At 36.9% G+C, this 21,439-nt stretch overlaps 4 protein-coding genes and 1 long non-coding RNA gene across 6 annotated transcripts; 4 read left to right on the forward strand and 1 right to left on the reverse strand.

The window, feature by feature from the left end:
• The first annotated feature begins 1,170 nt into the window (after nt 1-1,170).
• Nucleotides 1,171-2,508, forward strand: LOC126369149 (lipase 3-like). Its single transcript, XM_050013442.1, has one exon. The coding sequence runs from the start codon at nt 1,171-1,173 to the stop codon at nt 2,506-2,508; it is 1,338 nt and encodes a 445-aa protein (XP_049869399.1).
• A 973-nt stretch (nt 2,509-3,481) lies between these two features.
• On the forward strand, nt 3,482-9,997 carry LOC126369044 (serine hydroxymethyltransferase). Of its 2 annotated transcripts, none has more exons than XM_050013329.1 (8): nt 3,482-3,747; nt 4,221-4,450; nt 4,859-4,974; nt 6,922-7,082; nt 7,856-8,051; nt 8,577-8,848; nt 9,131-9,350; nt 9,565-9,997. In XM_050013329.1, the coding sequence occupies exons 1-8, from the start codon at nt 3,631-3,633 to the stop codon at nt 9,801-9,803; spliced, it is 1,551 nt and encodes a 516-aa protein (XP_049869286.1). In that variant the 5' UTR covers nt 3,482-3,630; the 3' UTR covers nt 9,804-9,997. The 2 variants fall into 2 exon arrangements, with proteins under 2 accessions (XP_049869286.1, XP_049869287.1); XM_050013330.1 differs by lacking the exon at nt 3,482-3,747 and adding an exon at nt 3,766-3,922.
• Nucleotides 9,998-10,850: 853 nt separating this feature from the next.
• On the reverse strand, nt 10,851-12,121 carry LOC126369048 (uncharacterized). The gene is made up of 2 exons (XR_007566655.1): nt 11,863-12,121; nt 10,851-11,377 (listed from the first exon to the last, which is right to left on the reverse strand). It is a non-coding gene; the product is annotated as an uncharacterized LOC126369048 (long non-coding RNA).
• Nucleotides 12,122-12,358: 237 nt separating this feature from the next.
• Nucleotides 12,359-17,974, forward strand: LOC126369045 (ras-related protein Rab-40C). The gene is made up of 5 exons (XM_050013332.1): nt 12,359-12,866; nt 13,118-13,255; nt 14,545-14,738; nt 15,020-15,242; nt 15,593-17,974. Exons 1-5 carry the CDS (start codon nt 12,764-12,766, stop codon nt 15,802-15,804), a joined length of 870 nt encoding a protein of 289 aa, XP_049869289.1. The 5' UTR covers nt 12,359-12,763; the 3' UTR covers nt 15,805-17,974.
• Nucleotides 17,975-18,104: 130 nt separating this feature from the next.
• On the forward strand, nt 18,105-21,033 carry LOC126369047 (uncharacterized). Its single transcript, XM_050013334.1, has 4 exons — nt 18,105-18,552; nt 18,643-18,850; nt 19,559-19,774; nt 20,176-21,033. The coding sequence occupies exons 1-4, from the start codon at nt 18,436-18,438 to the stop codon at nt 20,391-20,393; spliced, it is 759 nt and encodes a 252-aa protein (XP_049869291.1). The 5' UTR covers nt 18,105-18,435; the 3' UTR covers nt 20,394-21,033.
• The last annotated feature ends 406 nt before the right edge of the window (nt 21,034-21,439 follow it).

The raw sequence follows: 21,439 nt of genomic DNA on the forward strand, positions 1-21,439 counted from the left end.
TTTTAATTAAATTCAATATGCGTAGGTAACAAACAAAGAATTTTGAAATTGTGAATTCAAAATGATGTCCCTGAACCTGTATCAACAAAAAGCACGGAGTCATGGAAATTTTTAATTTGTCCATTGCGGAAATCCGAAACGATAATGGCAGCCCGTTGAAAGGCATCCACATCAATGACCTCGCATAAAATACTTTTCAGTAGAGGAATAGAAGCCAATTTTTGAAAATTTCAAATTGAGTTTTGTATGAAATCAAATTACGAAAATCAAAGAAAGAGCAAGAGCAAGTATGAGCAAATAGTTCGTACTTCAACTTTGCATTCCACTCGTCCGCATATTTTTACGACACACGAAGCTATAGTAGGTATATTAAAAAGACGTCCTTTCGGCGAAAAATTCAAATACCGACTATCATGCAAGGAGACCCCTTATCACAGGAGTTAGTATGAGTGGCTATTTATCTCAAAATACTTTTGTATATATCCCCCTACCCTAACATTATCCCGTTTTTCTCAGGATCCGCTTACCTAACCTGACGATTTGACAGGTCCGGTTTTTTACAGAAGCGACTGCCTGTCTGACCTTCCAGCCCATAACATAACTCTCTGAAATGATGATATCACTTAATGCGTATGTAATAAAACACTGCCTATCATACAATTACATTTTAATTATAAAATTGTATTACCATCATAATATTATTTACATTACGCAGTATTCGATTTTATCAACGTATAGGTATTTATTGTTTTGTTATTATATTACGCCATGGGGGAGAGCCGACTGGCGCGATTATTAAGTCTGTAACGTTTTACCAAACGATTTCTAGAATTAAACATCCCCACAAGAAAGAAGCTGAACATCAAGAAGCGACAAGGACAAAGGCTGTGTTGTGTTTCTCTTGAATCAACAAGAGCATTAGAGACTTCGTTGTAAAGCAACTTCTTTACTTTTATGTTTAAGTACCTACTTACATCATTACTAGATGAAGTGTTGACGAAGAATGACATTGTGTTTCTATTTATTTAGCTGATTCGGATTTTCACGTCCTGATCCGCCAAAAAAGTGAATAAAAAAACTATTGAATGACATATCCGTCTCAGTTCGTCTCACCCTTGACTACAATTCTATCTAGGAAAAATACCAGTTTGACGCAATACCCATGCCACGATGGTCTGTCCCACACGTATATTTATAATCTTACTTGTGAATAATATACACATCCAGCGAGCTTCAAGTGCTTTAGTCAATATAACCAGGAGGACCAAAAAGGACCTTATTCTAAACCCCGTGTCGCAAAATTTAATTGAAGTATTTAAAGCAGTAGAGGTGTATAGACCCCTAACAACTGAGGAAAAACAAAACACGTCAAAAACTGCTAATGAATACTACACCGCGAGTGACAACCCTGACAAACATTTGAATATAGTGGAACTGGTGAGGAAATACGGATACCCAATAACAGTACATCGAGTGCAAACACAAGATGGATACATCCTCAAAATGTTTAGAATACCTGGGAACGGTCCCGCTGTATTTTTGATGCACGGCTTATTATGCAGCGCTGATGACTGGGTAACAGCTGGGTCAGAAAGTGGAATCGCTTATGTGTTAGCTTCCGCAGGCTACGACGTGTGGCTGGGCAACGCTCGCGGGAACAAATACTCGCGTCACCACAGGTCTCTGTCTCCGGATAATGATGCTGAACATTTCTGGGACTTCAGTTGGGATGAGATCGGGCGTTACGACCTGGCCGCTATGATCGACTACATACTGAGACATACTGGTCAGCCCACACTCAAGTACGTCGGCCACTCGCAGGGTACCACCTCATTCTTCGTACTCTGCTCCGAGAGACCTGAATACAATGAGAAAATCTCATTGATGGCCGCGCTCTCACCTGTCGCTTGGATGTCACACGTGGAAAGTGCCATGTTAAGACTTTTTTCGTCTGCAAATCCTTTACTTTACAGGATAGCGAAACTATTCGGCGTGTACGAATTTATCCCTAGTAACGAAGTGACGAAGGCGGTTGCTGATGTATTATGTGGCACAACCACTCTCGCTACTATACTATGTAGTAACATATTGTTTATTATTGGCGGATTTGATTTTGACCAATTAAACATTACAAATCTGCCTGTTTTATTTGGACACGTACCAGCAGGATCTGCGACCAAGCAATTAGTACATTACGGGCAAGGTGTACAATCGGGGGAATTTAAGAAATTTGATTACGGTGAAAGGATAAACATCGAAATATACGGTTCTAAGAAGCCACCTACATACGCGGTTGAGAAAATCACCGCGCCTGTGGCTTTATTTTACAGTGACTCCGATTGGCTGTCCAATGTAATTGATGTAAACATTCTGAAAAGTAAATTACCAAACGTTATAGACTTCTATAAAGTTCCACATAAAAAATTCAATCACTTTGACTATTTGTGGGCCAAAGATGTTAAGGATCTAGTAATTAATAGATTACTGCAATTACTAAATCAAACGTAGCGTTTAATTACTTTTTTACATTGATTTTCTTTCATTATTATTATACCAAATACCTTAAGCATGAAAACAATGTAGATTCATAAAATAAAAAAGTTAGAAATACTTACCAATTAAATTTAATTTTTGAATAGTTATTCTGCCGACATACCGAGCACCTTTAACAACGTTAGAAAGAAGCAGCTACATTGTATGAGAATGTCAAATTTTCCTTCAAATCTGTCTGTCTTGCAATCTTTGAGGGCTAATTACTTAGTTTTATGCCCTTATTAAGGGTACTTTTTTTGGATGTTTCTAAAAGCCTATTAAATGGAGCAGTTTTTAGAAATACTTTCAGGGTCCATGACAATCTCATGTGTTTATTATTCTTCGGCGAAGTTTTAACAACTGTAACAATTTTGGTCGAATTCTCACTTTGACTTCCGATAACTTTTTTTTTATCTTTGATTTCACTTTGATTTATATTTGATTGAGCGGTACACAGCCTTAGGCATAGTTGTGAAGTAAAATAAAATAATTATTAAGAAAGGGATAGCGACAAAATGATTATTTCTGAAGTAAGGTAGAAAATCTAGAAAAAGGTACAAAATGGGTCATATCTCCTAAACCGTAAATAATTGCTGAACATACATGGGGGTGTTTCTGGTAGCTAATGAGCCCCTCTATCTAATTTTTCATTTTGAACCTGAACTTCTGGGCCACCCTGTATAATCTAATGATTGTCACTTACACTATAATAAGTTAATTATTGGGCTAATAGGAAGTTTAATTAGCAACAGTTTGATAAGAAACTCAAACAATTTTGAACAGAATTGAATAGATGTTATCAAACATGTCCAGTAGAGTATCACACGATACTGTACTGGCTTCCCGTGAGCTTGTTGCAAACTATACTATATCTTCACTTCGTATTTTACTTTCGTGTCGAACAGTGGCTGTTCTGCCTCAGTGTTTGTGGCTTACAGTACAGATAATTAAAAAAAATAATTTAACGTCAAACGTCAGCGTGCGTGGCCATAAAGGTCATAATGGGTTATCAGTGGTGATAAAATTTTAGATATTTGCTCAAATAAAAACATATTTTTCATTGTCATTCAAAGGTTTCTTACTGTGTAAAAAAATAAAATGAGTACTAAATTACTACAGTCTTGTTTTTATGACGTTGGACGAAGATTTAATAAATTATCAGCAAAAATATTGACGGATCACGCAAAGAAGATACACGCTGAAATCTACTCTAACGTAAGTTAAATTCAGTCTATACTACAGTTTTAAGTCAACAAGTTTTGAATAAAGTTATTTAGTTTATTGTTATCAATTGAGTGAGCACGTTAACAAGTTAGGTTAGGGGGAGACCGGATTATTTCCGACCACGACTGTTTTTCGTTGTGGTTAGTGCGTAGCATTTCATCCTTATGTAAGTACTGTTTACGTAGATAGACGTCTGAAATAACCAGTATCAATTAATGTTAAACTTATCTCAATAAACAGTAATGCCCCCACGTCAACTTAAATCGTATCTCTAAAACTAGAAACTGATGAAACAAATAACAATCAACTTTTGTTTGTTATTGCGTTATCGGTTCACTGGGGTCAGCCCAAGGCCTGTTTGGTTAAGATATTACAGTCAGTCTATATTCGAACGCGAATAGGTTCACCTATTCACAGTATTATATTAGTAATATTGCTTATAAAAAAGAAAAAAATATTTTCAGCATTTTTCAGTAAGATCTTTGCACAAAACAGCAATAATGTCTAGCAAACTTTTAACTGGTAACCTTTGGGATACGGACCCTGAGCTGTTCGACATCATCAAGAAGGAGAAGCAGAGGCAAGAAGCGGGGCTCGAGATGATTGCATCGGAGAACTTCACTTCTGTTCCCGTGCTACAATGTCTCAGCTCCTGCCTGCACAACAAGTATTCCGAGGGCATGCCACACCAAAGGTAAGCCCTAGATCATGATTACTTGATATAAACAATCTAAAGACAAACCTACTACAGGGTCACAATTTCAAATCAAATCAAATCAAAATCTTTATTTGTGAATACAGGTATACAAAAGGTGTTACATAAAGTTATTACAATCTCTGTATTCAGCCTGTTAGTAGGCATACAAATAGTGGCTTATTATTTAAGTAGTAATTTGTTTCATTTTATGTTTTGAAACACATTTCCTATCATTGTTCTGACTTTAACATGTTTTCAAATAACTCTGTATACCCACTTGTCAGTAATAATTAAAACCATGGAATGTTTTCAAAACTATTTGCTTGTACGAATTTATTTTTATCTTTCCAAGTGGCATTTTTAGCTCCCTGGTTTTTAAAAACTAATTAATTTATGTTACTACAGGTACTATGGAGGCAATGAATTCATAGATGAAATAGAAATTCTGGCTCAGCAACGGTCTCTACAAGCATACAGGCTAAAGCCCGAAGAATGGGGTGTTAATGTTCAGCCTTACTCAGGTTAGTTTGACATCATCTTCATTAAGAAATACTTAGTTTCGATTATACCTAACATAATAAAAAGCCTATACCCGTCCTAATGCTGGGCACAGGCCCCCCCTCAATCAACCAGAGGAGGTATGGAGCATACTCCACTAAGCTGCTCCACTGCACAAAAAATGTGGTGATGAAAGCTTGCTTTCTTGCCAATTCTTTTCATACTTTAATTACTTTTATACTACTAATTACTATTAATACTAAAATTGTACAAAAATACTTTGCATACATTTCAATAATGTCTGTGGTATTAATTATTAAACTTGATTAATTACATAAACAACATAAACTGCCTATATACGTCCCACTGCTGGGCACAGGCCTCCCCTCAATCAACCGGAGGGGGTATGGAGCATACTCCACCATGCTGCTCCACTGCGGGTTGGTGGATGTGTTTTTACGGCTAATAGCCGGGACCAACAGTTTAACGTGCCCTCCGAAGCACGGAATCATCTTACTTTTTCGGACAATCAGGTGATTCAAGCCTGAAAAGTCCTTACCAAACAAAGGACAGCCTCACAAAGTGATTTCGACAATGTCCCCATCGGGAATCGAACCCGGACCTCCAGATCGTGAGCCTAACGCCTAACTTGATTAATTATGAAAAAGTAATTTTTCATATCAAAAACCAACTAGGTATGTTCGAAACTAGACCACATTTCATCTACTTAACTACTGTTAAGCATTACCCATACATAATTATGTAAACATCATAAAGCATTATGTTAGGTCAAGTCATTATTACATGGGAGATAATAGTCTGTAGATAATAGTCTCACAGACTATTACATCAGATTCTGATATTTATTGTTTTATGTAATTGTTTGCTTGTTAGTAAAGATTTATACCTCAATACTATTCTTAAAAAAACTACTTGAAACCATATTTATAATAATAAGTAAATCTCACCACCTCAACAAACAACAGTTTATAAAAATTACAATCTCTGTGGAGTCGGCACAACTATCTACTGCCGCGTCCCGGCGCGACGCGGAATGGTTTAAGATATATGCAGTTTGGCGCCGTGCACGCACTTGGATATACTATCCACTATCGGCAAGTGACAGTTGTTAGCGGAATTGGTATCTACTTGTACGACGACATCGTTCCCGCTTCTATTTAATATATCCACGTGGATAGCATTCTTTGCTCCTATTAGTAAAAGCCCTCGGATTAATTCCGCGCCGCGCGACAGTAGATAGTCGAGCCGACCCGGCTGGTTGATAACCTGTCACTACGGTTCATCATATTTATGGAACAAATAGTGACTGCAGATTTATATATAGCTTTTTCCCGCGGCTTCACTAGCGTTAAATTCGGAGTAACACGGTTCTCCTTTCCTAATGCACCGATTTTTTAGCTTCCGACCTTTCCGAAAACTGCGAAAAGTCCCATATAAAATTGCACCCCCTTGTTGAAGGAGTTGGGAGCAGATTTCCGAAAACAATGAATAATGAATTGTTAGTCACAAATAGTCGGCATACTAATTTTTAGTTTTCTACCTAGAAAATTGCGGAATGCTCCATATAAACTTCCACCCTCCATTTTAGGGAATTGGGGGGGTTAGTAAAAGACAAAACGTAGCCTATGTCACTCTCCATCCCTTCAACTATCTCCACTTAAAAAATCACGTCAATTTGTCGCTCCGTTTTTCCGTGAAAGGCGTACAAACAAACAGACAGACACACACATACACTTTCCCATTTATAATATTAGCATGGATTGTTGACTAGTGGCGCGACTACTATCTATGTGATGTGTTCCCTTGTCACCGTAGGGTTCATCACATCCTACTTAGGACTATGTAACAACAAGCTGCAAGTTGTCTTTGATTACTAGTCTCTGCCCTCTGCCCATTAGGGATTATACGCGTGAGTTTATCTACGTATTCATAATTGTATGGTGTTACAGGTTCACCAGCAAACTTCGCCGTGTACACGGGCGTGGTGGAGCCCCATGGCAGGATCATGGGTCTGGACCTGCCCGACGGTGGACATCTCACCCACGGTTTCTTCACCCCCACCAAGAAGATTTCAGCTACCTCCATCTTCTTTGAAAGCATGCCCTATAAGGTAAGATGAAGACAGTGTTGAAATATCGGGAGTCTCATATCCCTGATTTTAAGGATGTAAGAACGCGACATTATGTGTTTTAACTATAGAAGATCTTTAGTTGGAGAAACCATGATTATCTAAAAACATGATTATCATTTCCTTATCACCATCAACATCTTCCTAGCATGATCCCGTTTTTCACACTGCCTCCTAACGTAAAGATTGGATGTTTAAAGATTTTTATTTTTTATTTGTTTTCGATTTGACTTAATGTTATAGATATAGTAGTAAATGGTATAGGTATTTGCTTTTTTTACAATAGTACCATAATACAATTTTAGCAAATACAAGTTTACACGCATGTGCTAATCACCCTTACGTCACAGACTTGTCACATTTTCGTTATCAAATTTTTCCGCGGGGGGTCAATTGGCTTATTATGGCGATAGCAATCTCGCCTAGCAATACCTTTGACCTACGCAGAGATAAAAATAATTTAGGTTTAAAATTGATTTGGTCAATGATGTCATCTCATCATAATCAAATCATACTCATCATTTGATGCATATCAATTTGAATTATTTAATGATTATTTGATTATAAATATTTCAATCAAAGCCATATTTTCGTTTTTTTTACTTATACACCATGACATATTGAACTTCAGAACTGAACATAGGGTCTAATTTAGTTCTTTATTTTTATACCAGGTTTATTCCTGTTTGACGTTGAACTAAACGAAAACGTTTCGCTCCTTCTGTACTTATAACCCTTGTACCAATTATTTACAGGTGGACCCAAAAACTGGCCTTATAGACTATGACAAGCTAGCAGAGACGGCGCGTCTATTCAAACCGCGTCTGATCATCGCGGGTATCAGCTGTTACTCTCGCTGCTTGGACTACAAGCGCTTCAGGCAGATTGCTGATGAAAACGGAGCATACCTGATGGCCGATATGGCGCACATTTCTGGACTCGTTGCTGCTGGTATGTTATTTTAATAAACAAAGAAAATATTAACGGCGATACAGGTCACCACCTATCACATTGGTCTAACAGAAAGCTTGGTGAAGCGAATGTATTCAGTTCATCTTGTGATGGATGTACCTCTGTCTGTTCTAATTGGGAGAATAATCGTAATCTTATATAAAAAAAAAAACCTTTAATAAAATTACAAATGAAAAAGACCTCTCGAAGCGTTTCGTCGAGGCGACGAACAACCCGTGGGCTGGCAGCTATTTTTGTCAAAGGGTTTGTTTAGTAGTTCAAAGGGGAAATGCTGCCAATCTTTTGGGCACTTTGCCTCGGTGTGATGCTTTGGATGAGTTTTTCTATTTGCTTTTATTATATTATTATATTCTGTTCATGTATTTTAATAAATATTTATTTAATGAGAGAGTAACATAGAATAGCTATCAATATTTTATGTTAACTTGTAGGCTCTGTCTAGCCTGCCCGCACTTTATAGCGACATAAAAAATATAATAAAACAATAATTATCATTATTTTTAGGTGTCATCCCGAGCCCATTCGAATATTGTGACATAGTGACGACAACCACGCACAAAACTCTCCGCGGTCCGCGCGCTGGCGTCATCTTCTTCCGCAAGGGAGTGCGCTCAGTGAAGGCCAACGGTGACAAAGTGATGTTCGACTTCGAGGGCCGCATCAACCAAGCGGTGTTCCCTGGTCTGCAAGGCGGGCCTCACAACCATGCCATCGCTGCCATCGCCACTGCCATGAAGCAAGCTACTTCGCCTGAGTTTGTGGAATACCAAAAACAGGTATGATGCTGTTTCATGTGTATTTTGTTATCTGTTTCACATTCGGAATTATATTCAAATTCAAAAATATTTTTATGCAGTAGGTAACATAGTTATACTTTGAATCGTAATTTTTTACATAACGAACGTCTCATCCGCCTAAAATTACTTCCTGTCCAGTTATCCACTACCAAAAATGGACGCTAGTAGTGAGTGGTAGTGTCTAGAATCTAGACTCTAGATAGTGTGCTTATAAAATTTCTATTGGCAATAATAATAATCAAATCATTTTCACTTAATCAGGTGATCAAGAATGCTCAACGATTATGCCAAGGCCTGAAGTCTCGCGGCTACGACATCGCCACCGGTGGTACAGACGTGCATCTAGCGTTGGTAGACATGCGTAACGCAGGACTCACAGGTGCGAGGGCTGAACGCATTCTCGAGTTGGTCAGCATCGCTTGCAACAAGAACACCGTGCCGGGAGACAAGAGTGCGCTTAACCCTAGCGGAATTAGGCTTGGTAAGTTATTTTATAATTCTAGGAACAGTTCTTAAAAACCTGGCCGGAAAGAATTAAATACCCGATTGGGGGTCCTAAGAGTGTGAAATGGTTTTTATATTTTTGGTCAGGCTATATAAATAATATAAAATCTTTTTATATTTTTCTCATTTTAAAAGTATGTTGATTTCCATTTTTTAATGTCAATTTTGTAATGCTCATCTTTCTTCAATAGGTACTCCTGCCCTGACGACGAGAGGAATGAAAGAAACCGACATTGACGAAGTCGTGAACTATATTGACAAGGCGCTCAAGCTCGCACAAGAGGTCACAAAAGTGTCAGGCCCGAAAATCGTGGACTTCAACCGAGTTATCGAAGAGAATTCTGAATTCAAAACCAAAGTTGCTAAACTGAAAGAAGAAGTCGAAACCTACAGTAGCAAATTCCCGCTGCCTGGTATGGCAACAATCTAATACAATGCTGTTTTTGACGTAATCTTTCTCATTTGTCTAAGAGGCCATTCCAATTATGTTCCTTTTTTAACACGCTTTTATTAAGTAAATGTAATCATAAAGTGCCTTTACTGTATTTTGAATACGGACTTTTATTATAAGCATATTGATATAGCTGTTATAAGAATCTCTTACATTAAAATTGACTTATTGAACCCTTGTCGTTTTTTTTACCAAATTAAACACAAAACCATAATCTTCAAATTTAAGTATGATAAAAGAAACGTCGACCATGTAAAAATTGCGAAATAACTAGTCACCTCGCGGGGGTAGCGTATGAGCGACTCGCTTAGATCAGAGCGAACTCTGTGTATTCGCAATGGAAATGTATTATGTAGTTTCTGTTTACCGGCAAACTCACTGTAAAAAAAAACATTCTGCTTCGTCACGTCTCAATTACATTTCAATTTCCCGCCGCGGAAGTCCGTGTTGCTCTATTTTTTTATTTTTCCCGCATTTTTTTTGTCTAATCTCGATAGTGTTGTACGTACTTTAACGAACCGATACATAGCCGATAAACCGATATATTATAGTGTACACCTGTGTACACCACATAGACATATAAGAGTATGGACTGGAAATACCTACAAAAAAAACGTGCCACTTCGTCGCATAAAATGGCGGCCTTTACTAGGGCTGCAAGCTGTTTCAATACTAGGATTACCATACTCGTACCTACTAGGTATAGCATCTTCTTCTTTGCGAGTCGATGGCGATCGATACTAAATTTTTGCTGACCAATAATAGGTATAGCATTATAATAATAAGTATTCATAAGAGAACAGAAAGGGAAGGTAAAGGGTAATTAGGTGGTGTACTGTATTTTTCGTGTATGTTTTGTGTAAAACTTGTTCTTTTTGGTATGTTGTGTGCAATAAAGTATATTTGTATTTGTAAAGGGTTTAGTCAAGATTTATCTAAGTAGTTTCCTTAACAACTCTATAACATTGATTACATTCTTTATTGCGCACAATTCGAATCCACCTGGAGTGTATAATGAAACATAAATTATAACGTAAATCTGTTTATTAGCAAGTATTCATTTCACACATTATTTATTATGTAACTACATTATATTTACAATAAATACAAATCTAAACAGTGTCAATTTGTTTAGAAATTGTCTTTGTGACACCCTGTCACATTGCATATATAATTATTATACGCTTTCGGAGAAAGAAAATGTAAAGTTAAAGCAAACTTTCTTATTTCTTGGGAATACTTCTTTGGCAAAGGTAAACCTTGAAATTTGTTTACCTGCCTTTTCAAAAAGTCTTGCGGTCCTGCCAATTCTTCCATCAATACACTTTGCCCTTTATTATTTGATTTTTATTCTGCAGATCTTCCATAATATTCTTCAAATTGGCTATCTTTTAATTTTTTCATCGCGTCTTCTTGAACAGACTTTTCATGTACTGACTTATGAGACAGACGTACGGGCAATGGCAGCACAGACGACGTTGCAGCTGTGGATTAGTTTTCCAATATCACCTTTTTCAGTAAATCCAGTCGACAATTTTGGATTGAAAGATGGCCTGAAATGAAAGATAACATTCATTTATTTATATAATAATTGTTTCGACATATAATAGTTACAGACTAAGTATATTAAGTACATAATAATATGTAGTTGAATGATAGATAGTATAAACATGTTGTGATAACATGATACAAATATGTTATCTATCTAGCCAGTAGTGAGATGATGCAAGCTAGGCTGAAATTTAAATATAAATCCAAACACCAACAGCCTCTCTCTAACCATCGTCTTCTCAAGCTTTTATTTCTTGGAAACCTGTTAACGTAAAAGTAATAACTAGTATTCTTAGCCAGTATTATTGGCGCAACACTAATTTGACTATGACGAATAAAGATATTGGAAAACAAAGAAAAATACGGTTTGTAGTATGACAATTACTCAAAATATATAAAGGTTTAATGCAAATTCATGGCTCAGTTGCGTTGTAACATCAAAATCTATAGGATTGTTTGTATTATTCAATGAATACGGGGTACTAACCTATGATGTGACAAATACGGTTGATTTCTGTCCTTTCTGGCTCCACACTGTACAATACAATACACGGACATGTTGAATAACACTTTTTTCAACTTCAACTTCGATTTAGCAAATCAAATCCTTGTAATTTATCCGCAAAACACAAAATACGATCTCATAAACAGCTACTTGACAGCAGAAGTACCACAAAACACAGCGCATAAAATGGCGAAAAATGGCACGTACCTACAGCTGTTGTGACGTCATCACAAAATGTTGCCATAACTAGAAATAACAAATATATATTAATCTCTTTTACCAAATGAAATTTTGTACTAGTAAAAAAGAGACAAAACGATTATTGACGACCTGTTTCATAAACTACTCATATTTGTATAAGATGATGTTTATATAGTAGAACAGGGCGCCTCCATATAATTTCCTATCTCTATGGTACACCATAGTCCTTCTTGGATTTTCAGACATCACTATTACAGTGATTGTTATTCGTTCAAATGTCGATCAAATCATTCATTCATTCACTTCAATATTTTCTTGAAAATTGGGTTGTTTTTGTGTCGCCAAAACGTAATTGGAAAGGCAATTAGTGACGAAATACAGTTGTAGGTAGCCTTTTATGATTAAATTCCACCGGGATTATCAATTACAGTGATGAGGAAACTTTAATAAGTGACGACCTTGTGTGAATACAATACATACTTTTGTTGGCATATCAAAAAGAAGTAGATCATTTGTAGTGTTTTTGACTAAATTGTTAATGATTTTGTGGGCTGAATGTCGTCGTATAGAGTAAAGAACGGATTGTGCTTGATGGATTACCTTATATATTAAGTGCGGACGTTATTATGTTTACGTTCGTGTGGGGTGACCACCTGGAGTTCAAGCGATTGACTTCAGAACTATGTTCACCACCACGGGCATGGTAGCAGCACCACAGACGGCGACCAACCAGGTCGCGCAGAATGGAAGCACCACTCTACCACGATCTCACCACCAGAGAACAGGTATTTTAGATTCAGTTTATTACAATCAAGGAGTACCTACAACTGCCACTGTCACTGTTTTATTGAATAACACATTTTATTAGGTATATCAATATCAAATTGTACTTTATCATCAATTTGTCATAAACATTAAATCTTACAGAATTTTATTGCAATAGATACCTAATCATGTGTTTTCATAAAAAAAAAAACAATTTATAATTATTTTATTCACAAAAAAAACAAGAAACATAACATGAAAACTTTTGTAGGGCGACCACCAGCAGCTCCCAAGTCGTATGACTATCTTCTGAAGGTGTTGCTGGTAGGGGACTCTGATGTTGGTAAACAGGAAATCCTACAGGACTTAGAAGATGGTTCAGTTGACTCCCCCTTCTGTAGTGGCAGCGGTAAGTGAACAGTCAATATTATTATTTTTTATTTCACTCTTACTTGTCCTATTTTTTCAGGATAAATTATAGTCACTTTTAACTTTTTAATATATTATTAGATAATTTTTTTTAATATTAAATGAACTAACTATTCAAATCAAATCAAATATACTAACACAACAACAATACAACAACAATAATAATAACAATATACTAACTATTCAAGTTATGTTTTCCAAATTTAAGGAAGCTTTTACTTATTTATGTAACTCATATCATATAATAACAAAGAAGAAATAATCCTGATTATAGCCAGAGTGTGTCAGGTTATAAAAACTTGTTTACCAGCGAAAGTAGGCAGAAGTAAACATTATTTTTTTGCAGGAAGTAGTGCTGACCTGGCTATTTTAATTTATTTACTTATAAATAAATGAATAGTATAATAATCAATACAATAGGGCATGTTATTGAACGATAAAAACATTATTTACTCATAAATAAGAGGGTGAAATTTTGCTCCTTTCCTAATAGGTGTAGGAGTAGTAATAGGTAACAAGAGTTACAAAATGGTGTCAAAATTATTACTTTGGAATTTCTAGCTAACCTAATATTACAAGTTGACTGTTGACATAACTTATGAAATGGTACAGTGTGAGTGTGAATTATCTACAGCTTATTGCTTAACATTAGCAGGGTATAACAGGTGTTATTGCTATAACAATATGGTAGATTACTAGTAATGTTTACATACATGTAAGTTATGTGATGACTCAAGATACATTTCAATCAGCATACTATAAACTAAGCATAATGTAAACAATTTTCTCAATACATTTCTCTTAAAATGTTCAAGGAAATGAATATTCCTTTCACTGAAAAATACAATTAATAATAAATATAATATACTTAGTGTAGTGTTGCACTGCTTAACGCGCTAAAGTATCTTAAAAAGTATTTAAGTATATTATATTATTAAATGACACCTTTAAAAGAGATATACCTAACTTGTAAGATTCTGATTTTTGCGAATCTGTTTCCCGAAAATTACAATCTAGGCCTCATCAAGGCAAGACTGTATAAGCAATCTCTATGTAGGCATGCCTCATCCTTAGCTACATCATGATTAGTTGAGATTGAGGTCAAATGCTTGTCTATCTTCCATAAACAAAATGTCTACTGCGGCTAGATAGATTGACTTATGCATTTTAGTCACTGTACAAAGTCAATATCCTTCTCCAATTGATGAGTACCCATACCGTAATTTCTCGTATTTATACAGTGATTAAAGGAAGTTTTTCTACTTTTAGCATATAAAACAACAACAATCCTTCTGGACGGGAAGAGGGTGAAGTTGCAGCTATGGGACACGTCAGGCCAGGGCAGGTTCTGCACCATCCTGCGGTCGTACTCGCGGGGCGCGCAGGGCATCCTGCTAGTCTACGATATCACCAACAAGTGGTCTTTCGACAGCATTGACAGGTGGCTGGAGGAAGTTGAAAAGGTTAGCAATGGCTCTTTCTTAATACACAAACAATATTTAAGTTTGGGGTAACCCAACCCAGGGTGTGGTATTCCTCTCTTCAATGCAAGTTGTATTGCCTTACTTGGTCAATGGTTAATTGGTGGTCATCATTTTCTAAATTCAAACTTGGCTTCACACCCTAAGATCCTTCTGCAAACTTGTGTTGAAATTGAAGAGAGATAGACATGAATCATAGAGCATTCTTCCTATCCAGCTGAAAAAGAAATGCATGTTAATTGATTACGTTTTTCTCTTTATAGCACGCGCCAGGCGTTCCAAAGGTGTTGGTCGGCAACCGACTACACTTAGCGTTCAAGCGACAAGTGCAAGAGCGGGATGCGGAGTTGTACGCGGCCAAGAACCACATGGCGTTCTTCGAAGTGAGTCCGCTGTGTGACTTCAACATTCGAGAGAGCTTCTGTGAACTGTCTAGGATGGCGCTCCATAGGAACGGCATGGAGCGCCTCTGGAGAAGCAATAAAGGTATGCATGCTATGCTTATACATGATTATTTCCTAAGGACAGATAGAGAGAGGACTAAGAGCACAATAGGGGTTAGGGTCTGGGTAGGATTGAGGTATTAAATGAATTTTGGGGTTTTTTAGAGTACATTTAATATTAACACCTGACTAACTTTTCCATTCCAATACGACATTCACATTTCGCGGCGAAACAGCACGACTGCTGGGCGAAAATACTATCGGGACAATTGCTCAATACAATACATCCTAATTCATTGAGATTAATCTATCGAGCTTAGACAAGCGGAACAATAAGCGTCTAAAAGTTGTTCTAGAAGTTCTCATTTTATTTATTTATCGTCTTCCCCACAGTACTGAGTCTCCAAGAGCTATGTTGCCGCGCGATCGTGGCCCGGACGTCCGTGTACGGTCTGGAGCGGCTGCCCCTGCCCACGACGCTCAAGTCCCACCTAAAGTCGTATGCCATCTCCGCCGCGCCCAGCCGCCACCGCGCGCGGACCACCAAACACCAACACCACACCCGACTCAACTGCACCGGACGAAATTCATGTACCATCGCTTAAACGGTACGTCCCTTCCCCTTTAATTTAGTCTAACAGTAATGACACCCGTTGCCCCGCGAGCAACAAGTCCGCCCGCGGGTAGCGAGTGTTTATCATTACTCTAACCGCTCAGTTTTATTTCTCTCAAAAATGTGATAAAGAAATAAAACTAAGCCTAAAATAAATAAGTGGTTTATATCTCAATTACTCCCGTCTGTAACTTGATTACGTGACTCCGCTATCTTCGTGAACTGCAGTATTTCAAATAACTTGTATAATATACTATAATGCACGAAATTTAGAAGTGTGACAAATACAATGGTACAAAGCTCAATGTCATGTAGAACAGTTTCGGTAGAATTTGTCGTGTAAAACTTAATTTTAAATCTTTACATCTTACTTTTAAAGTGAAGTGTCATTAATGTAAATGGGTAAATGCCTTTGTAAAATAATCAAAAGGCAATAAGGTAATCTTTTGAATGCTATACAGTTCTCCTATTTATAAATCTCTTTTCGATTACACCAATGTAAGTGACTGCCAATGCCAATTGTATAAAGAAATTGTATTGAAAAAATATAATAAAGATGTATTATGAAATTATATTTGAAGGACTTATATTCTCAAACATTTATTGCGAAAGTATACTGTGTCATAACAATCCAGTTAACTGAATTATCCTAACAAATACAGGCTGTAACTGACAACGGATTTGTGACTAGTTTATAGAGAGTAGTCTAAGGTACTGTTACTTAACAGATAATATGATGTGAATATAAGTGTTATTTAATTATAGTGAACATAATATGTGAATATTTTGTAGCACGGCGTCTAGCCCCAGTCCATACTGTGAAGAATCCGTTTAACTCTACTAACGTCGCGTGCCTAGTGAAATGGTCAGAGCAAATATTATTCTTCGGTATTTTACATTGGTTCATACTTTGTTCGTCAAAATCATATTTGAATGTAATCTATCTTTAATGAAATCGTCGATAAATTAAATCAAATTCTTTTTATACACTAATATTACATTTTGCTCATAATGTTTTCTTTCTAGGATAAATAATATCGAAAAAATGTCGTAATATACAAGTTTGTATGTCAACATAATCGATTGATTCATTACACATATTTTGAGAATTATGAGTGAAATATTAATTATTAGTTACAGAGTTCACATATTTTTCTTCACTTTTTTCTATTTGATTAACATTTTGTATTAAGGAAAGGCTAATATCCTTGTATTTCCAGTATATCAAAGTTCTTGTATGTGTAAGTACAATTTGTCCTAATTAACAAAAAATCATTAGAATATCGGATATCTAGCCTTTAGTCATTTATTAATTATTATCCTGTCCATTATTATAAGTAATATAACATTATCAAGCATCTAAGTCCTCACGATATGTATGAATTGAAAATGTAAATATTTTGATTATATAAAGATATTTCGATTCACCTATGTGAAAGTTTGTGCTAAAATTAATAAAGTGAAAGTAAGGACATTTAGATATTTTAAGACACATCATTTTACAGTAACCTATATTAACATTAGCTCACTGCATGTCTCAGTACTCTGTAATTTTCATAATTAATATGGTTGTGTACGTTTTAGCATATATGACAATACACCATAGTTTATTTTGCATTTAACATATTCTATAAATATGAAATGTTATGGCAGCACTAGTAATGGATATTAAGATCACGTGGGAACTACCTATATCAAGTAAATCAATATAAATTCGTTTCGATCCGTCCCTAGAGGGTAACGCAATCGTAATAGTTCGCCCTCTTGCGTTTCGTCTATATCTCGTTTCTCCTTGTAAATATTCGCGACCTCATACTATTTTAGACGTTATATAAATTCAAAAATGTATAAGTTAATTTGAAAAATATTATGAGCCCTTATTTATCTTAGTATGATTATAGCTTTGCAATGTTTGTATTGAAGTCATTGAAAGCAAGTTCCACTGTTGTTTTCTATTTTTGTTTATATTACGTTATTATTTAGACAAAATTAACAAACTTTGTACATATTATTCATTTCTATTAATTTCGTATATCACTTGTGATAGATTTTAGTTAATATTGTAATCCAAATATACTAATGCCAGCTAAAAGTTTGGTTGATACAGTCATAATGTTATTTACTACCTACTATAAGTTGTGAAATAAAACTAATTTATAATACTTTAGTCTGTTATTAATAAAATACATTCATACAACCAACACCTACTCTCACGATACGTCATACCAATAGATAAACAGACTATAAATAAACGGCAGACAAACATCACAACAAAAGTTAGAAGAACATCGTTGGCGCCGTCTGACCTGTCAAATCTGTTTACAAACCCACAATTATTCCATGTTTTTGTATGTTTACTGACAGCACGCGAAACTTCCATGCAAATATTTAGAGCATGCTACATCAAAATTACAAATACTACACGATTTGTTCATCTTTCACATCATTGCTAATTTACCCAAGAATTCGCTAAGTAAACGAATGCGTGAACTCAGTGCGCGTAACGCAGCGGTAAAAAAATAAATCAATAGATTATAACATGCGCCGCACGGTGGCTTGACATCAGTTCAGCCAAACGATGTTTGCAATTCTCAGGCAATGCTTTACTGAGTAAACAATACAAATGTTTAATAGAACTAAGCAATGTAACCTTTCACACAAAATGATGATTCGCCTAAACAATTTTTTGTACGTTTTCAATTTGCGTCAAGGCACAATCCTTATTGCCGTCCATCAAATCGTAAGTACACGGGCACGTTTAATTATTATTCAGTCAAATCAAACTGCATTCAATCGAAGATGCTGAAAAGTTGCTTTTATATCTTTGCAGGCACTTTCATCGTTCATATTGATAATATTGTTAGTTGGTATATCTCATGTGGGGGAGATGTTATCAATGCTGCACAATGACATGGAGGATGACGCGGAGAGGCGCGGCTTCTACGAGGTGTACGGGGAGCAGCTGTCATTCCACGAGGGTGACGTGATAAGTACCAACAACCAGCGTAGATTCGCTAAGGCACAACATCTAGCTTCAGGTTAGCGTCATTCCCAGCTGTTCCGTAGGAACCCCATGACAGTTTTATTGCATAATAACATGATAAATATGTAACGTTTTTCTTATCTGCCGTATTTACTTCTGTACGTAGTTACGAGTAGGTACAGTTTTAGTTCGTTTAAAGGTAATAACTTTCTTTAATAATTACTTACTTAATTTTCCTTTATAATCGTATTAGGCTTGGATATGGATGGTAGAAAGAACTCCATTTGCAGTTTATGTCCGCCCGCAGGGGACTAGTGCGGTGGAGTATGGTCATTACTTTAGATCTTAGATAAGTACAATTGAAATCTAAGTAGTAAGAGTAAACGCAGTTAAACCCTATTTATGTATACGTTAAATAACATCAATTTCGTATAGAACCACCTGGACAAAGAGACAACATTGTTAATTATGTTCCCCATTTGCCACAGAAGTCTTTCATTAGGATTGTCTCTATTCCGTGAGTGACAACTCATCATCATCAGCCCATTAACGTCCCCATTGCTGGGGTACGGGCCTCCCCTATGGATGGATAAGGAGATCGGGCCTTAAACCATCACGCGGGCCCAGTGCGGATTGATGATTATTAAAGACTGCTAATGCAGCTGGGACCAAAGGCTTAACGTGCCTTCCGAAGCACGGAGGAGCTCGAGATGAAAACTTTTTTTTTGTGGGAGTGGAGTGACAACTAAGTTTATTTTTCCAGTGACGGTAATATTCCTCTACACAAGCACGATCCTCACGTCAATCTATCTGATGTGCTGCATCTCTCTGCTGCACGGAGCCGTGAAGTATAAACGTGAATATGTGCTGCCGTGGATTCTGGCTGCGTGTGTCGGCGTCGTCCTGCTTATCATAGCTATCGTGGTCGGGGACGGTTACCCGTGTGTCGTCAATCTCTTCGGCGGGCACAATCTCTACCGTAAGTATTTAATTATGACTAAGTATACTATGCAATTCCTCTGTGCTTTGGAGGCACGTAATAATCGTCAATGCCAACTATCATGTTAATAATCGTGCCAAGTCGAAGTCGGAGGCATGGGTTGGCTTGTAGCCTGGGTGGTGATGCTCCATACATTTTCCAATTGATCGAAAGATGGCCTGTGCCCAGCATGAAAGCTCAGAGCTCTGGATTACTTATCAATACAATGAAATTCACAAAACTTAGCTAAACTAATGATGTGTTTCAATCAACAAATCATAACTATAGTTAGAATCTCACAAAATTGTGTGCTTCTCTAACTTTTAAAAACAACGTCTCACAGACTTCGAAGCACTATTCAGCATTTACTCGCACTTATAACGTTCCCAATCTCATTACAGACTTCGGGTGTGCATTATTCGTGCTGACATTCATCTACGCAATCTGCGCGGTAAGCAGCTTCGCTCTAGAGACGGGCGGCGGGCGCTGCGCCCGTGCCGTCAGCAACGACGAGCGCGGCGAGCGGCTGCTGCTGCTCGACCACGCCGCGCACTCCAGCCTGCTCTCCGCCGGGCAACTCGCTAAACTATCGCATGGCACGCGCTCGCAATTTGTCTAAACCCCACTCGCATATAGGCGCAGTTATGGACGCAAGGGCGATCAATAAATACGAAAAAAAAACCGGCTGCCCCCAGATAATGCTCGCATACGATTCGCGCCAAAATGATTCACATTTTTGAACATGAAGCGAGCGCGCGTTTCTAGGATTACGAACTTGGAGAAGAGAATCTCACTGGAACTATCATAGATCTAGACAGTGGAGGTATAGAGATAGGAGCAAGGATATACCTACTATTTTAGTTTCCACTAGCCGTGAGGACCGAAGGTCGGCAACAGGCTTCGATTAGACGTAATGCAACTGTTCGCAACGCACACTGATGCGAGTACCGTATTACTGTATACCGCTTTTTTTAAACTTTGCTGTCCCTAAAGGACGGAATTAACGAGCTTTCAAATGTTACCTGGTTTTGCCTGTGTAAGCTAAGACTACTACTCTCGTGTTCACGATGTAACTCCGTTTTGGCTGCCATACCTATTTAGGGTCGCGCGCTCTTAGGGCACTCTTTAGTGCTGTTTATAAGGGATGTCGTGTCAGAAACAGAAGTGGAAGGAACGAATTAGATTTGGATCGGATCAGATATAATATACTACACCGATAAGAGCGTGCCTCTAAAGTTAAAATATAAAAAAAAAAAATTACCGGCTATTCAAAATGGAGAATCCTTAGTACCTTACTAAATTATAAGAATACCTATTTCGAGGTCTAATATTAGATGTCTTTGGTTGTGTCGTTGCACAAGCATTTGTTACGGGGACTTGAAATGTCGTAACAAAGTTAGGTAGTCAGTATTACGTGCACCAGCTTTCCGAGCCGAATAATCTCTTTACTTTCAATGATGCTTTACAAATAAATATCCATAACGGACTTAAAAACTCTATACAAGCAATTACTGTTTTATGTTCTTTAAATAAATAGGGTAATAATAGTCCACGCTTAGATATTGTAAGTGGTACTTTATGATAATTACTTATTGTGATATTTTATGAAAACATACTGTGTAAATAATTTTATTAACTGGTACAAAAATATACATATAATCGGTC

The sequence above is a fragment of the Pectinophora gossypiella genome, chromosome 8 (genome assembly GCF_024362695.1).
Source record: "Pectinophora gossypiella chromosome 8, ilPecGoss1.1, whole genome shotgun sequence".
Lineage (NCBI taxonomy): Eukaryota > Metazoa > Arthropoda > Insecta > Lepidoptera > Gelechiidae > Pectinophora > Pectinophora gossypiella.

Coding starts and splice junctions, on each gene's coding strand:
- LOC126369047 (XM_050013334.1), top strand. CDS start 18,436: ATGTTTAATAGAACTAAGCAATGTAACCTTTCACACAAAATGATGATT. Junction 18,553..18,642: donor TTATTGCCGTCCATCAAATC/GTAAGTACACGG, acceptor ATATCTTTGCAG/GCACTTTCATCGTTCATATT. Junction 19,775..20,175: donor CGGCGGGCACAATCTCTACC/GTAAGTATTTAA, acceptor ATCTCATTACAG/ACTTCGGGTGTGCATTATTC.
- LOC126369045 (XM_050013332.1), top strand. CDS start 12,764: ATGTTCACCACCACGGGCATGGTAGCAGCACCACAGACGGCGACCAAC. Junction 14,739..15,019: donor GGCTGGAGGAAGTTGAAAAG/GTTAGCAATGGC, acceptor TTCTCTTTATAG/CACGCGCCAGGCGTTCCAAA. Junction 15,243..15,592: donor CCTCTGGAGAAGCAATAAAG/GTATGCATGCTA, acceptor TCTTCCCCACAG/TACTGAGTCTCCAAGAGCTA.
- LOC126369044 (XM_050013329.1), top strand. CDS start 3,631: ATGAGTACTAAATTACTACAGTCTTGTTTTTATGACGTTGGACGAAGA. Junction 8,849..9,130: donor TTGTGGAATACCAAAAACAG/GTATGATGCTGT, acceptor TCACTTAATCAG/GTGATCAAGAATGCTCAACG. Junction 9,351..9,564: donor CCCTAGCGGAATTAGGCTTG/GTAAGTTATTTT, acceptor TTTCTTCAATAG/GTACTCCTGCCCTGACGACG.
- LOC126369149 (XM_050013442.1), top strand. CDS start 1,171: ATGGTCTGTCCCACACGTATATTTATAATCTTACTTGTGAATAATATA.